Source organism: Ranitomeya imitator, chromosome 2 (assembly GCF_032444005.1).
Source record: "Ranitomeya imitator isolate aRanImi1 chromosome 2, aRanImi1.pri, whole genome shotgun sequence".
NCBI classification, from domain to species: Eukaryota; Metazoa; Chordata; class Amphibia; order Anura; family Dendrobatidae; genus Ranitomeya; species Ranitomeya imitator.
The window spans coordinates 794,650,876-794,668,237 of NC_091283.1; the positions used below are offsets into that span (position 1 = coordinate 794,650,876).

General features: G+C 45.3%; 1 protein-coding gene across 1 annotated transcript in view; it reads right to left on the reverse strand.

Moving 5' to 3' along the window:
* Positions 1-86: 86 nt before the first annotated feature.
* The window catches only part of PDCD11 (programmed cell death 11), a 64,990-nt gene continuing 47,714 nt past the window's right edge, over positions 87-17,362 (reverse strand). Inside the window, exons 22-36 of the mRNA XM_069753697.1 lie at positions 15,015-15,102; positions 14,459-14,548; positions 14,273-14,375; positions 13,893-14,070; positions 11,994-12,047; positions 11,619-11,741; positions 10,978-11,100; positions 10,751-10,898; positions 7,861-7,950; positions 7,286-7,417; positions 5,578-5,798; positions 5,321-5,489; positions 4,837-4,990; positions 1,915-2,080; positions 87-557 (exon numbers count right to left, since the gene is read on the reverse strand). Of these exons, the coding sequence (XP_069609798.1) occupies positions 386-557; positions 1,915-2,080; positions 4,837-4,990; positions 5,321-5,489; positions 5,578-5,798; positions 7,286-7,417; positions 7,861-7,950; positions 10,751-10,898; positions 10,978-11,100; positions 11,619-11,741; positions 11,994-12,047; positions 13,893-14,070; positions 14,273-14,375; positions 14,459-14,548; positions 15,015-15,102 (2,011 nt within the window). The 3' untranslated portion in view covers positions 87-385. The remainder of the gene's footprint in view (positions 558-1,914; positions 2,081-4,836; positions 4,991-5,320; positions 5,490-5,577; positions 5,799-7,285; positions 7,418-7,860; positions 7,951-10,750; positions 10,899-10,977; positions 11,101-11,618; positions 11,742-11,993; positions 12,048-13,892; positions 14,071-14,272; positions 14,376-14,458; positions 14,549-15,014; positions 15,103-17,362) is intronic.

Consider the following 17,362-nt stretch of genomic DNA (forward strand, 5'->3'; position numbering starts at 1 on the left):
TCTGTGCTGAATCCTACTCAGAATTGCAGAGGTGAAAAGTGACACCCAGCTGAATTAAAAGTATATTTGTAAGTAAACCATTTGCATTATAATACAATGATTATTTATTTTGGACAATCTCTTTACAGAGCAGCATTAATTCATCACCAGTGTACAAAACGCCTCTGTCTGTATTCAATAAAATATATACAGAATATAGATTTTAATGTTCGATCTCAGTCTTCTCCGTCCCGAACTTCTGCATCTAATTAGCTTCCCAGAGGAAAGTAGTCACATAAGCGACCATGTGATTTCCACAAGTACAAGTCGCAGGGACGACCGAGATTTGGAGCTTTCACACATCTGTAGAGTCAGTAACACAAGTCCCACCGAGGAGGCGCCGGCTTCATGTCGTGGTCACAGACCCTTTTGATTCTACATAGTTCAGAGCCTTCTCCTTCACCGCCTGAACGGTATTCGCGTTGCCCTGCGTCTTCTCGTACTCCAGGTAGCGCTTGAAGAAAAACTTTATTTTCTTTGGTGCCAAACTCAGATGAATGACACGCTCAAAAATCTCCCTGTAGAGAGAATGATGGGAATATTAATACATGGAAAGCCATCAGACGCAATGATGTGAAAGGGAACCCAAAACTGGTCTCTGATCTGCGGGCAGGATGTTATGGAGCAGGTGGAGCTGTCAGACTGATACACGTTTGTGTGGAAAAGATTCAGTAAAACTTTCATTTTATTAACTGAAGTCCCTTGTGTATGTAGGAGTCCAGTGGGAGGTCCTACTAATCACTAGTAGGACCGCCCACTGGACTCATTTACAGTGTACAACCCCTTTAAGCGCATTACATTATAACCTTTGTTTTGTGTTGATTTTTTTTTTATGACTGACAATTAAAAGGAATTGTACCAGGTTAGAAAAAGATGGAGGCTTTTTCCCCCAAAAAAACAGTGCCACATCTGTGTGTAGTATTGCATCTCATGATAAATTCAAGTCAATGAAGCCGACCTGCAATGCCAGATATGACCTATAGACAGGAGTGGCACTATAATTTTTTATAACCCCTTTAACCTTGAGTTAGTTGTGCCTAAATACTGACACTTACTCGCAAGCACCTCGCTGTGACATGTGTAGTCGACACCACGTCTCGTGGTGCACTGGGGAGGGTGGGACGCCCAACCTAGTAAACTACCACAAAGGATGATTATCAACCTTCCATACTTACAAAAACATGATAACGGCAAACTCACTTGTGGTCTGATGGACCCCAAGCAACTAATTCAAGGTTAAAATATAGTGAAATAGTAAGTGCTGTCGGAATCAGCGGTGACTTCCAGGCTCAGTGCTTCTGAACCATTTCTTGTTGCCTCACCCTTAACTTAAAGGAGTATTCTCAAGCTATCCCCTTTGCTTTGATAACTTCCGTCATTGGGGGTCCAACTGCTGGGGCCCCAACCGATGATGAGAACCGGCGCTCTGGTCGATGATGCAGACCGTCGCTCATTTCATTATTAATGGGAGAAAGCGAAAGCTGCGCTGGGGTAACTCCAGCGCTCCCCATAGAGGATGACTGGAGCAGCAGTGCACATTATCGACCTCTGATTTACAGCCCCAATCCTGGGGACTGGTATAGGTAGCAGCAGTTGGATACCCAGTGATACTTTTGGAAGTCATTCCCCCCCCCCCCCCCCCCAAGACAAACCTCTTTAATGCAATGCAGAATAAGCCAACCTTTCCCGAATCCCCCTGGGCACAGTCAGTCACCGCTGGATCTACCCTGGCACATAGCTATATTCCTTTACATCTGTGTGACACTACACTTCCCAGCATGGCAGACACAATCACTGTTATAGCTTCACATTGACTATATAAGAACAAAGCTCTGAACATTTAGCAAGAGCAACCATTAAAGTAACCGTGCTCACCGGATTTCCTTCTTGCTGCCGTATTTCACCATCATGTCGATGTACACTGACCAGATGTCCGTGCGTTTAGGGTAGCTGCTCAATGTGCTCTCGAACAAGGCCTTGGCTCGTACGGTGTCTCCCATGCGGAACTCCAGCTGAGCAAACTTGGAGATCAGATCCACGTCTGAGAAGAAGAAAAGAACGTTACACATTGGCCTAAAACCTACATCTGCAAGCCAAGCACAAATGAAACCTTTTGTTTAAAAAAAATATTAAGATCTGACCGACACGGCCGGCAGACACGCAGAAATGCTACCACCGCTCGAGCGCCAGATATAGCCCGCGTCAGACCTGCTACAGCACTTCCAAGAGCCGCACAGCAGGCACACCGCACCACCTTTTTCTCGTTCTGCCACCACTCTGTATACGTTCCCCTTCAAGGACAAGAAACCAACTAATGTGCGGGAGATGCACTGCCCCTTTTATTTTGTAGGTTTCTTGTCTTTGATGGACAGATCCCTTCTCTCGCGGTGCGGTTATGTGTGAAAGGAAAATCAGAGCTGGAAAGACCTTTTTTGAAAACTTTCAGAAACTTTTTTTTGTGGGGGGGGTGGATTGAGTGCTCATGCACCAATATCTATATATATATATAATTGTCTAAGGGTTTTTCCGTCTGTCCTGGAAATCCCGCGTCTGATTGGTCGAGGCCGCCAGGCCTCGACCAATCAGCGACGGGCACAGTATCGACGTAGAAATCCCGCGTCTCTGATTGGTCGAGGCCGCCAGGCCTCGACCAATCAACGACGGGCACAGCGACGATGATGTCATAAAGGACATAGACATCCCGCGTCTCTGATTTGGTCGAGGCCTGGCGGCCTCGACCAATCAGCAACGGGCACAGCGACGATTTCATAAAGGACGTAGAAATCCCACGTTTCTGATTCAGCGACGGGCACAGTATCGACGTAGATGTCATAATGGTTGCCATGGCGACGATGATGTCATAAAGGTTGCCTCGACCAATCAGCGACGGGCACAGTCTGCCGCGAATTCTGGAATCATCATTGTCCATATACTACGTGGACATGCATATTCTAGAATACCCGATGCGTTAGAATCGGGCCACAATCTAGTTATATATAAATACATATATACACATAAGCCTGGTATGCGTGGACTCTGAACAGGCCTATAGCTAAAAATCAAGGAAACTTTTCCAGTGTGTTCTCTTCATTCTTCTCACAACTATATGGAGACACGGGTGATTCTGTTCTCCAGTGCCACAACTTCACGATGGAGTAGATGGGCAGCCGTCTGTTAGTTTGTGCTCCTGCTGTATTGGCTTGGATATATTAATATTTACACCGGAGTGTAATCTAAAGGACTGCAATGACCATCACACCCCCAGACGCCATTGAACCCGGTGCTCACTAGTTAGCAGGCGCATTTACTTTGCCTGGAGGTAGTTTCACACTGAGTTGTGAAAGAAGTATTCACTGTTATGTTGCTATTTACCAGGTTGTGCTGAACTAGAGAGAAACGAAGGATGAGAAAATCAACTCTGCCGCTTTGCTTAATCCCCCTCATTCACTGTCCTGTCAGTCTCACCGCTCCACGGCAGCTCATGACCTCACACCTGTCACTCACACTGTGCACCTGTGTACAAGGAGCAAGAGCCAGGCCTGCTATGGCCAAACGTATGCCTCCGAATATACTTTCATAGGGTTAGACTCTACGATCCTGTACGCAGTTATTACGATCGGCCCCGAAAGTTGCTCCGATTATGCTAATCACACTCAAGAGTTTGATCAGAGTGGGATCCGATTTTCACGGAGCTGGAGAGAAAAAAAAATCCAAGTTTCTCCACCTTCTCCATTATGACAGTCCATGCACATTGGATCACATTTGGATGTCATCTGAGTTCAGCCCAATTTTTTTTCCCAGACCCAAAATTCATGAATGGGTAAATGCCATCTTATCCTAGAAGGCAAATTGTGCGTGCTGCGACTTTTATTTTTGCTCGGACTGAATAGAAAAATCAGACATGTACACGACCCCATAGAATAACATGTGTACGAGTGCTATCCATCAAAACCACAAATGGCACTCATCCGATTCAATCGGTAGTCTGCATAAGCCCTAACAAACAGAAGAGGCCTTCATGGAGACACAAACTGTTGCCAGAGACGGAAGAGTGCGGTACAATGACGTATTCATGTGGATGGCAGCACTGAAAGGAGAAGACTGTATCAACTACCATTGTATGATTCTGGCCATGAGCCGGACAGCGAGGGTCTCCCCTAAACATGGACCTCTGGTCACTTGTGGAAAAGTCCCTCTCTGTCCTACGGCTTATGCACGTTTTCCAACAAAGAAAATGTTAATGTGGCTTTCCATTTCAGCTCGGAGACAGTCTTTTCCAAGCTCATCAACAGTTTAGTAATTATCGCTACATAACTTGACAGATTTTATTTTTTTGTGAGCCTTTTACGTGGTACCAACCTTTCCTCATAATATAAATATACCCATAATTGGACTATTTTATTCACAATATAAGGACCGCTGTTGTAATATTATAGTATTTCCCACTGTGTTTACTGTACCGTTTGCATCTAATAAAAGCTTGTGTATTTGTAAACCATCCATAGGTGCCTGTTCAGCAGAACTGAGTGTTTTTGGCCTAAGTCTGGCGGGAATTGAGCAGGGTTAGCCTTTCTTTTGCTTAGCACAGCAGATTGCCTCTGCATGAAACCGCACATTCAGCCAATAGGTGAGGAATAGGACTCGGTTAGATGTATACCTCCAATGTTTCCATCGAGAGGTTGATGAAAGATTTATGCAACATCCAGATTCCTCCAAACTGACAGTGCCCGTGTGCGGCCCTCTGGACGAAGCCTGATCTTTTCCCTAAATGCTCAGGTCCATGATTTTGCTACTCACGTTCTTTATCAGGAACACACTTCAGGGCTTGCTGCAGCAGTCTGTGCGTGGCCTCGGACTGGCCTTGTTTCAGGAGAAATGTGGCGTATTTCCACCATACGGACTTCTCCGTCCGGAATCGCTTCACCATGTTTTTGTACAAATCTTCAGCCTCCTGGAAAAAAAAAAAAGAAAAAAGGGAGATCTTTCCTATTAATAATTACACCTTGCATAAAGAAGGATTTTTGCATCATGTCCATTTAACACAATGCTGATTGGAAAAAGGAAAAAATCTCCAAGTAAAAGACAGACAATATCTGCCAACTTTCCTGGGTCTGACCGACAATTTAATGAGTATGGCCACCTCCTGACTCTCCCCTCATACATAAACTTGGGTGGCAGAGAGATCCGGTATGTTGAATATCTAACGGTCTCATAGCCGAACTAAGAAGCAGTCAGATTTGGAGACTGGTTGGTTGTACCTGTAGCAGAGCAAGATCTTTACCTTAAACTTTTCAGACTTGATGTAAATGTCGACCAAATTCAGGAAGGCTTTCAGAGGATCATTGTACTGAATGGCTCGTTCAAACACTTTCTGTAGGGTCTCCTCCGTCCCAAAGGTATTCTCCATGTTTAGCATAGCCACCCAAACACTCAGCTTCTCCTGCTCCTCTCTGAAAGGGTTAAAATAAATCAAGAGAATTAATTAAAGTGCTCCGTCCTGAGGACATAGAATAGAGGAGCAGCGGATGATCTCCTTACCGGAAGTAAATGGTCTGCAGGGCTCTCTCGGCCACGGCCCGCGCTTGCTCAAGGTCGGTGGCCTGGAGGTGGTAGTCTATGTACTGGATCCAGTTGGCGGAGTTGTTTGGAGAACTTATGACAAGCCGCTCAAACTCGTGCACTGACTGTGGCGGCTGGTTTGGATTCGCGACTTGCATCTTTGTTTGTGTTTCTTGCTGATCTTTTTTGGCTTTTTTAATCTGAAAAAAAAAAATGTATGACAAAAAAAAAAAATTGCATTACAGGGTTGTAATAAAATTGTAATTTAATTTAATAGAGTCAAGAAAGAAAAGGGTTTATGGGACTTGATGTCATTTATATCAGATCAGTGAGAATTCGATTGCTGGCACACTACAATTAGCAGATTAAAGGGACCATTGGCGCTGGAACCGCTGGTTGTCGACCAGTTCTTTTTGTTGTAGTGCAGCTGTCCCCGAGCTCACTGCCCTTAAATTAAAAGGGACCGAGCTGGAAGTCACGTGACTGCAATTATGCGATTTAAACACAGGCAACCATGCGCAGACTAGACGTGCGTGCCCCTCTCAATAGAAGTGGCAGCTCTAATCACAATGTGGTCGGAAGTCTGCCAATCATATACATGCAGTCACGTGGCAGCCCCCTCTCAGCGTCGACACTGGAGAATCCTGACAGTGTGCATTGTGAGGATTCAAACCCTTACAATCACATACAGTGACTGCAGACTAACCTCAAGCCTGGACAAGCCCCTTTAAGGACAGGTCATCAATATTAGTCTGTGAAACCTTTAACACGTGATGTCTCTCCACTCTAGTCGGTAGCAGTGCCACAGACAAAAATGGGATCCCATAACATTTCTCCTTGTAGAGAGTGACATGCCAAGCCTGACATGCTAAGGTAAGTAGACTTTTAAGCCTTTCAATTCTCCTCTGCACTGAGGAGGGGCAGTACCCTGAATAACAGTGTCTGCAAATTGAGATCATGGTTTGGCTTTTATCCCAAGTCATGTGACAAGGCTCGTTAAAGGGTCGACATTGACTTGTAGGATTGCTACTTCCAATAGGTGACGCTAGAGTTCTAGTCCTCTTCCTCTCTGAAGAGACAATTTGCATACATAATTTCCCAGAAGAGTATTGAAAGGCTTAAAAGTCTCCTCCATTGGCATGTCAGGCTTCACATGTCACTCTCCGCAAGGAGAAACGTTATTGGATCCCGGTCAGACGCCTCTCATTCAGCCAAACCAGATCTCACACTTTGCACTGACGAGGGGCAATACCCCGAAACACAGTGTCTGCAAATTGAGATTCTGGTTTGGCTTTTATGCTAAGTCAGGTGACAAGGTTCGTTAAAGGGTCGACATTGACTGTTAGGATTGCTGCTTCCTATAGGTGCATTAGAGTCCTAAGTCCTCTTCGAAGAGACAATTTGCAGACAAGAATGGAGAACAGCACACACATGCCCACCCTGAGCAGTTTATACTGCCATTTGCATTTTAATGGACCCCCAGTCTTCCGATAGGTGGTGGTCCAATCAATCTGGTATTTAGGAGTGTCTTACGGACATCTCACATTTCTTATTGGAATTCTTTTTAATTACTTAATATAAAAAATAATACCTGGTCTGTGAGATTATTTGTATTGTGTCACGTGTAATGATAAAAAGATAAGTGACCACTAAAATCTGACAAATGTAACATACAAGCTGCCGGTACCTTAGTCTCTTCTTCACCTTCTTCGTCTTCACTGTCTGTACTGCTCTTCATTTCTCCAGCTACAGAAGTTTTGAGGTTGTATAAAGTAACGTCCCAGGAGAACCCAGAAGAGACCTGGAGCCGGGGGACTTTCTGAGGATCACAGGAAAAAACAAAAACTGGTACCCAATACAAAGCCGAGCTGGAATGACGTCTATACAAAACAGGATTGTGTGCAGATCACCTGCTCAGGATTAGCGCATCATCCTGGGTGTGATACAAAACCATATTTTACCCTATATACTGCATGTATACAGCCGATATCTTGTATATGTATATCTACATTGTGTGTAGAGTACCCCATAATATGGCATCCGATGGAGCCCACCGCGCTAATACCATGGGTTATAGAACGTGCTCCTGCCTCTTCCCCACGGTCACAATCTCGGAGATATCAGCCCTGGAATTAGCACTTCAAAGGCTGGACCCCGGCCGATGAACGCCCCTTTAGGTTGCTACATGTATAGCTATAAAGTTTTTCTTTCCTTTTGAGATCTTTTTTTTTTTTATTTCTCCTGTTCGTCCCTGTGACTCACCTCTTGGTTCCTTTTTTCGCTCTTTGACTCATTCTCTCGACAGTAAACCTCCACGCCGCTGTCCTCATCATCATCTCTTTTTTTCTTATTCTATTTAGAGACCGAATAATAGAAGAATCATTAATAACAGCAAAAACTGATGAATGCAAATCCGTTACTCGACACGGCTGGTACCGTCACTTTGTTGCTGGTCTGACTCGCTGCACTGGTGTGAACACTGGTTTAGCTTAAACTAAAAAATCATTAAGCCAGAAAATGTATAAAAGGATGGAAAAAAAAAAGGGGGGCTTCAGTCGTCCACCAGCTTTTATCCAATAAAATGGAGTTTATAGACCCTTACTGGATTGTATTTGTGCACTTTATTGGATACAAATGTTTCTATTTGAAAAATACATTGATCGGGTGTTTCAATTTATAACAATATGCACACCGTCAGGATTCTCCTCCTTTGCCTGCTGGAGCAGTCGGTCACATCACCAAACTTAAGTGATTTGTAGAATTGTGGTTACGTGTTTTATTAAGAAACGCAGGAAAAGTTGCTAGTTGGCATTAGACAGCCGGTATTACGTGAAAATCGCAACAGAAAGAGAATCCTGACAGCGTGCATAATACACACTAGACTGTTCAATTTCAACAAACCGTGTGTATTATGCACACTGTCAGGATTTCCCTTCTGTTGCCGAATATTGGTGATCTGACCGACCGCTCCAGCATGCAAAGAAGGGGGGGGGGGGGGGGGGGCGGGATCATGACAGTGTGCAAAACACATAATTATTAGACTGACTGCTGAAACCCAAATTTTGCCAGAAAAAAAACACTTTAAAGGTACCGTCACACTAAGTGACGCAGCAGCGATACCGACAACGATGTCGATCGCTGCAGCGTTGCTGTTTGGTCGCTGGAGAGCTGTCACACAGACAGCTCTCCAGCGACCAATGATCCCGAGGTCCCCGGGTAACCATCGGGTTACTAAGCGCAGGGCCGTGCTTAGTAACCCGAAGTTTACCGTTGTAAATGTAAAAAAACAAACACTACATACTTACATTCCCGGTGTCTGGTCATGTCCCTCGCCTTCAGCTTCCAGCACTGACTGAGCGCCGACCGTAAAGTACAGCGGTGACGTCACCGCTGTGCTGTGCTTTACGGCCGGCCGGCGCTCACCAGTCAGTGCAGGGAAGCTAACGGTGAGGGACATGACCAGACACTGGGAATGTAAGTATGTAGTGTTTGTTTTTTTTACATTTACAACGGTAACCAGGGTAAACATCGGGTTACTAAGCACGGCCCTGCGCTTAGTAACCCGATGTTTACCCTGGTTCCCAGTGACATCGCTGAATCTGTGTCACACACGCCGATCCAGCGATGTCAGCGGGAGATCCAGCGACAAAATAAAGTTCTGGACTTTCCCCAGCGACCAACGATGTCACAGCAGGGGCTTGATCGTTGGTCGCTGTCACACAACGATTTAGTTAACGATATCGTTGCTACATCACAAAAAGCAACAATATCGTTTACGATATCGTTATGTGTGACGGTACCCTATGTGCACACGTTCAGGTTTTTTAGCGTTTTTTTTACGGTAAAACGCTATAAAAACTCATTAAAAAAGCATACATTATGCATCCCATCATTTAGAATGCATTCTGCATGTTTTGTGCACATGATGCGTTTTTTTCTGTGAAAAAAACGCATCGCGGTAAAAAAAGCAGCATGTTCATTAATTTTGCGGATTTTCTGCGTTTTTCCCGCTATTCTATGCATTTGGGAAAAAACGCACAAAAAACGCGTCAAAAACGCGAGAAAAAAAAAACGCATGCGGATTTCTGGCAGAAATGTCCGGTTTTTGTCAGGAAAATTTCTGCAAGAAATCCTGACTTGTGCACATACCCTAAGAAAGGTACTAAAATTCCTAAAAACTGGAATCTGCAAAATTTCAAAATAAGAGCATAAAGTTAAAAATTATAGATAATTGTAGAATTTTCAATTCACAATTACAGGGGATCAGCCTCCATATACGCGGCATAAAGGTATCAAGGATCCTGTTTTGTCTGCTTGTTCTATTTTTTTTTTTTTAAGACATGAAGGGAAAAAGATCTTTCTATCACTAAACATTAACGCTAAAAATTCTAGACGCAATTGTCTCCCCGGCCAATATTGTGCGCGCCATGGAGCACAGCATTATCATGAGCCCCGTCTGAAGACTACAAAGGTGTGTGTGAACAGCATCCTAAATCTGTCCTGTGCTGTCATGTTCTAGTTTTGAGTGGACTTAACGGGATTCTCAATTTGTTTAAAAATAAATAGGATTGTTGCCTTACTCACCCTCCCCAGGTCCAACACCACATCTGCTCCCGGTGTCTGGTATGGTCTATAGAGCTGACATTAGGTTAACAGGATTGCGGTCAGTAAGTGAGCAGCTTGGACAGAGCCGCTGAGCTCCCCGAATGGCTGCACTGTTATCAAAGTGATAATAACAGGCACCAAGAGCAGAGTAAGAGACTTAGCAATGGACCCGGGGAGGGTGAGCAAGGACCATATTGATTTTTTATGTATTTTTTTTTAAACAGCAGCCTGGGGATATAGCTTATCTGAAAGCAGAAAACCCCTTCTAGCGAGATGACGAAGTCTGAAAAGTGAATGAATGTGAGGGATTTCGACAGACAACACAAGTGTTCATTAGTTCAATTATTCGTAAGTTTCAATCGGTCGCTGCCTGACACTGATCACTAATCTATTCATTAAATCAGAGAGAACGGAGCAGTCGCCAAAAGTGACAGCGCAGGAATCGCTCGCGGGGACAATGGTCTGATGAGCAGCTGCTGCATGAGACATCAGTGCACTCGGTGCTGCCATCTGCTGGTCACAGAGGCGACATCAGCGGCAGGAATACCTTGGCTTCACTTTCAGAATCTGTTCTCCTCCTCTTTAAATTACTTTGGACCCTTAAAGGGAAACCTGCAGACTCCGGAACGACATCTGGTTTTCCCGTATCCTTTGAGAGAAGTGAAAGGTCCAGGCGTTTCTCTTGTCTGTCGATACTACGGAAAGGAAACACATTCATTCCATGTACATCTTATCCTTGTAATATGTCATCTTGCTTTAAAAAGAACAACTTACGTTAGAATTTTGGCAGTAAGCAGGGTTCCTTCAGGGATGTACGAGGAATATTTTTCGGGTTCTTTGATAAAGTAATCACTACTGTGCTTAAACTGGACGCGGCCAACAACGGAGGCGGATAACCTGCGACACAGAATAATAACGCATCACCGATCTGCATCGATATTAAAGGGGTCCCCTCTAGAGATGGCATGAATCGATTCCCAGGTACCGATGCAGTGGCCAAGGTCCATAATCTGTGACTGTGGATGGGAGCCCTGAGAGCCGCCTCTATCTCCTGGGATCTGCGGTTCTTCTTTTGATTCACCAGCCTGGCGCAGCGTCATCGTTGCAGTGTAACACACATGCGTTGGATCACCAAAAGCAGAGAAGCGATGCCAGAAGGGAGGAGGCGTTTCTCGGATTATAGATCACTGATCTGGCTGATGGATCGGGTCATGAAAAATTGATTCGCACCTCTCATTCAAATATTGAGGCAAATCCACAGAATGTCTGTCTATAGACGCAGATCCAGCCTGCGTTCATAGAAGTTGCTAGTCCCACATCTATCAGACATTTATGGCCTACCCTGTGGATAAACCCTAAATGTCCGTGATTAGAGAACCAGTTTAAGAAATTTACCTGCCTATGAAAAACCTCACCGGAAAAAGATCCCTTTTTCTGTAACCGCTCCAACGAAGCCTGAGACTAGCTGTCCTTCCTCCAGGTCGTCAATGGAAGAGATTTCTTTATCTGTCACTTTTTGTGCAGACTCGGGACATGTCCTAGAAAAAAAGCAGACAAAAATAACAGAGTGCTTCACTCAAAGGGGTCGTCCCACAAGAACAACCGTCCACTGCCCACAGCCCCTTTAAGGTAAACTGGCACTGAAGTCCTTGGGCAATGGGAACTATCTTCTCTTTTGGAATACGGCAATCACCCGCTACTATAAAAGGCGGGGGCGACACATGCAAAAAAAAAAAAAAAAAAAAAAAAAAGAACGGGAATAGCCGCTATTGTTGTAGGAATTCACTTACCGGGACTTCCTCAGGGACACCTCGATTGTGTTCTTAACAGAGAGAACGAAGCACCTGAAAAATGAAATGATTAATTCCTCTACAATATCGAACTTATATAGCATTATGTGCCCCCCTGCCACTACAGCATTGCCTCTCTCCTGCAGTCTTTGTTGACATACCTACAGCGGTGAAGTCTCGCCTACAGCAAGTGACCACTGCTGCCAATCACTGGACTCATTGAGGAAATAAAGTTAATTGGCAGAAGATCACTGAACCGAGTGATTGGCTGCAGCGATCACATTGCTGCATGCGTGCAGCAGTGTCGCCAAAAACCCAGGGTAGCGGTGGTAGGTATTGCTGGAAGGGAGTAAATGCTGCTTTTATTTATTTATTTTTTTTAGCTACTGCAAATCTTTAACAATCAAAAAAAAAAAAACCCTTTTAAAGTGGTTTTCTCAACACCAATAGTAGTTAAAATTAAAATTTTTCAAGAAACGGGGTTTTTTTTTTAACTTCTTGTTTAATGCCCATTTTCTAGGCTACGGGCCACTAATGGCGTGGCCGAGAATAAAAAGTGCTTACAAGCTTCTTTCCATTTTTCATTAGAGCCTTGTAAAACATTGATCTAAAGCTGGCCGGCTCTCGCTGCCGGCGCACGCAATGTGGCCGGCTCGAAGCCGGCGTGCACAATGTGGTTGGCTCGCACGATGTGGCCGGCTCACTGCGGACGTGCACGATGTGGTCGGCTCACTGCTGGAGTGCACGATGTGGCTGGCTCACTGCTGACGTACACGATGTGGCCGGCTCACTGCTGACGTGCACGATGTGGCCGGCTCACTGCCGGCGTGCACGATGTGGCCGGCTCACTGCTGACGTGCACGCTGTGGCCGGCTCACTGCGGACGTGCACGCTGTGGTCGGCTCACTGCCGGCGTGCACGATGTGGCCGGCTCACTGCGGGAGTGCACGATGTGGCCGGCTCACTGCTGACGTGCACGCTGTGGCCGGCTCACTGCGGACGTGCACGATGTGGTCGGCTCACTGCTGACGTGCACGATGTGGTCGGCTCACTGCCGGCGTGCACGATGTGGCCGGCTCACTGCGGGAGTGCACGATGTGGCCGGCTCACTGCTGACGTGCACGCTGTGGCCGGCTCACTGCGGACGTGCACGATGTGGCCGGCTCACTGCTGGCGTGCACGATGTGGCCGGCTCACTGCTGACGTGCACGCTGTGGCCGGCTCACTGCGGACGTGCACGATGTGGTCGGCTCACTGCCGGCGTGCACGATGTGGTCGGCTCACTGCCGGCGTGCACGATGTGGCCGGCTCACTGCGGGAGTGCACGATGTGGCCGGCTCACTGCTGACGTGCACGCTGTGGCCGGCTCACTGCGGACGTGCACGATGTGGTCTGCTCACTGCCGGCGTGCACGATGTGGTCGGCTCACTGCTGGAGTGCACGATGTGGTCGGCTCACTGCTGGAGTGCACGATGTGGCCGGCTCACTGCTGGAGTGCACGATGTGGTCGGCTCACTGCTGACGTGCACGTTGTTGTCGGCTCACTGCTGACGTGCACGATGTGGCCGGCTCACTGCTGACGTGCACGATGTGGCCGGCTCACTGCTGACGTGCACGATGTGGCCGGCTTTAATGTCCCTGTGCGCCTCCAATGCTGCGGTATCTAACAGCGCACAGTTCAGACTACTGAAGGAACTATGTTGCTGGTAAGAACGGTCAGTGTTCAGGAGTGCACTACATGCAGCAAACAGGGAGCCCGGAGGCTGGGGATTGGTGTGCTCCCGAGGATGACAAGAAAGATTAACCCTTTAAATATTACTACACCCAGATCCGGAAAGAACATCCATAGAATTGTAACAGCACTTAAAAATAACGAATAATCAAAAATCTCTCTTTTACCTTACAAACATCCCAACGGTAAAGTTGTTCACGGAACTGTCGGCATAGCAGTCACCCAAATGGAAGAGGCTGGCTTTTCCAATTATTCCAAAGGGCAATGATATTTCTAAGCCAGAGGCTGGAGTGATGCTCTTCACACAGCCGACGGTCACACAGCCTTGTGTCAGCTCATACATGTCTGCAGAGAGAAAAACAATAAAAAGAGAAAACCAATTATTACAAATAGCAGGCGTGTGCCTGATTTATTATATTTTTTGCATTTTTTATGGAGGAGGTATTTTGCTGGAGATGCTGCCGTAGCGGTTCCAGGGTTTTGCATTATGGCGCAAGCGCCTAAAAACCCAATGACGATAAGACGGTGTGAGTTATGTAGTCATTACCTGTCAGTGATAGTGAGAGGGTTTTGTGGGAAACTCCAGTGTCGACCACAGTAGCAGACAACGCCTGCCCTTCCTTGAAATGCATTTCTTGACGCTTCACCACCTGCAAAGCAGAACGGACAGACGCTAAGATGGGGGAAGGTATTCAGTCATCGGGGGGCTCACATCGGGGGATCCACAACTTACCTTGCAGGACTTGGATAGAAGGAGTTGTTCAATGCGTCCATGGATCTCGCTAGTGATCTCCACCTCCAGATACTGCTTCTGCTTATTGTACTGCAGGGGGAGGGGGAATAAGGATGACAGACCAAGCATTAAAACCATCGTCATCGTCTCCTATCCTATTAACCCATTATATAAAGATGAACTGAATGGAGAACAAGTTTACAAGAGATTTCTGGGGCTTAAACACTAAAGGTGTGATTTTATGTCAGGCAATTAGCATTTAATTGGTGGTGGTCTGACCCCAGGAACCCCTGAAAAATGATGGGTAGATGGTGCTTTACTGAGCAACGCTGCCCCATCCTTGTCCACATGGGCACAGCGGCGGTGTTTCCTGCTGCCCAGGTTAGTAAGGGCACCAATGCCCGGCATAGCTGCTCAGTCCCAATGTAGCACCAGGCACGGCCCAATTATATGTGCAGGGCAGAGTAATTAATAAGGTTGAAGTTAAGTCAATGAATAATGACGGACTAATATAACATTTCATCCCCAATTATTAATTTAGTAGCATCTGTATTACCTTGGCCACATAGCAGGTCACCTTCTCCCCAGGCATGTACATACTTGTAGGTCGCAGCTTGGGAATTTTCTCTTTGGGGTCCAGCAAACTACGAAGCCAAACAAAAGAAAAAAAGAAATGAGATGAAAAAAAAACAAATGCTCCAATGAGTGAACCTGGCATATTTAATCCACAAGCAGTGGTCTCCAAATGTGGGACCCACCGCTAATAGCAGGCAGGGCTCCCTTATGGGTACATTTCACCTTCATGCATGTCTGTGAAGGGAGCATGCAAAAATAAAATAGTCATTCCCTCTAATACCTTTATTTTTCTATATGGCCTCTCCTTCTGTCCCCTGCCCCAATTGGCACCTGTTATTGCTTTTCTGCAGCACCTCCGCTCCCTGCATCCAGACTACAAATCCCAAGATTGCAATCGCACTGTCTTATTGCCAGCTCTTGATCGGGTCCCTTGTGAATGTTGGAGGATCAGGGAATGAGAGCCGCAGCTTGTATACATAGAGCTGGGACCCTCTGCACCCCTTTGTAGAGCGGCAGAAGCGGTGATTGCAGTTCTCTCTGTAATCATGTGCGATCCCTGCAACATCTAGGCAAAGTGCCGGACAGGGAGCAGGGAGCGTACATGAGTGATCCAAATGCTTCTGTACCGCATCCCACCACCTAAAGAGTCACTTTTTTTCAAATAATTTTGTCTAGAATGGAAAGTTATGAAAACTTTGCAAATCACTTTATTTAGGAATTTCTCTTCATTACTTCAATTTTTTTTTATTGTAACTGGATTACAAACCCCTGCTGTTCTCAATTCTATTTGTTGCCTACAGCTGCACGGATATCAGAACGTACTCATTTGGAGCACAGATGATGGCAGTGACAAGGTCAGCGCTTGTGTCTACCACCGAGTGTCCAGTTTATCAGAACAATCAGCTTATCCCCAGAATTAAGCTACGGTACATTCACATGTCCAGAAGTGATCAGTTAGGCTGGTTTCACATTTGCGTTTTTTGCCGCTGCGTTTGTAAGGCATATAAACGCATGCGTCGTGTTTTCCTATATTTAACATTAAAAACGCATGCGTTTTTTTGTACGCGTTTTGCCGCGTTTGATGACACATGCGTCGTTTCGATGCTTGCGTCTTGGCGCGGAAATGCAACTTGTAGTAATTTCTAGAGGCGTTTTTTTGCCGCAAAAAAACGCATGCGTTTGTGTCAAAAAAACGTATTGCTGTCTATGTAAACGCATGCGTTTTTTAACGCATGCATTTCCATAGAGAAAAACAAGTCTAGACACTGATAAGCCACCCCCCACCATCAAGGTGATAAAGGGATCCAAACCCTAGCCCTAACCCTAACGGGATCCAAACCCTAACCCTAATGGGAAAATGGAAATAAATACATTTTTTAAATTTTTTAATTTTTCCCTAACTAAGGAGTTGATGAAGGGGGTTTGATTTCTATTTATAAGGGGTTTTTTAGCGGATTTTTATGATTGGCAGCTGTCACACACTGAAAGACGCTTTTTATTCCCAAAAATATTTTTTGCGTTACCACATTTTGAGAGCTACAATTTTTCCATATTTTGGTCCACAGAGTCATGTGAGGTCTTGTTTTTTGCGGGACGAGTTGACATTTTTATTGGTAACATTTTCGGGCACGTGACATTTTTGATAGCTTTTTATTCTGATTTTTGTGAAGCAGAATGAACAAAAACCAGCTTGTGAAATTTCTCATCGTGCGTACCAAAAGCGCAAACGCAGGAAAAAACGCATGTTAACGCGTACAAACGCGGCGTTTTTTTAACTGCATGCAACAACGCATGCGTCTAAAAAATGCAGCGTTTGTACGCGTTTACATGCGTTTTTTTCACCACTTGCGGATGCGTTTAAAACGCTGCGGATTTAAACGCAAATGTGAAACCAGCCTTACAACGGATCCAGCAAAAATCGAATCTGTTGTCCAAAAAGTTGTGCAGACTTTTAGTCCCTTTTTAAATAACTGATCTCTGCTGGATCCGTTTTTTTAACATTAAAGTCTATGGAAAAAGGATCTGTTAATCAGCTATCCATTTTTTTTTCATTTGTATCGGATCTGTTTTTTTTTTTGGCTTACTGGAACCAGTAACTGATTTGTTTTTTTGCTTACTGGATCTAGACTGTGGGGAAAGCAAGGGTTTAGAAGTCACTTGGAAGCATTTTTTTATTTTTCTATTTTATTACAAAAATGAAGACAAATCCCCTAATAAAGTGATTTGCAAGGTTTCAGAATTTTCCATGCTGGACAAAATGATTAAAAAAAAAGTTTAATTACACTTAAAACAACACCTGTATACATATGTCAGCAGTGACAAATACTG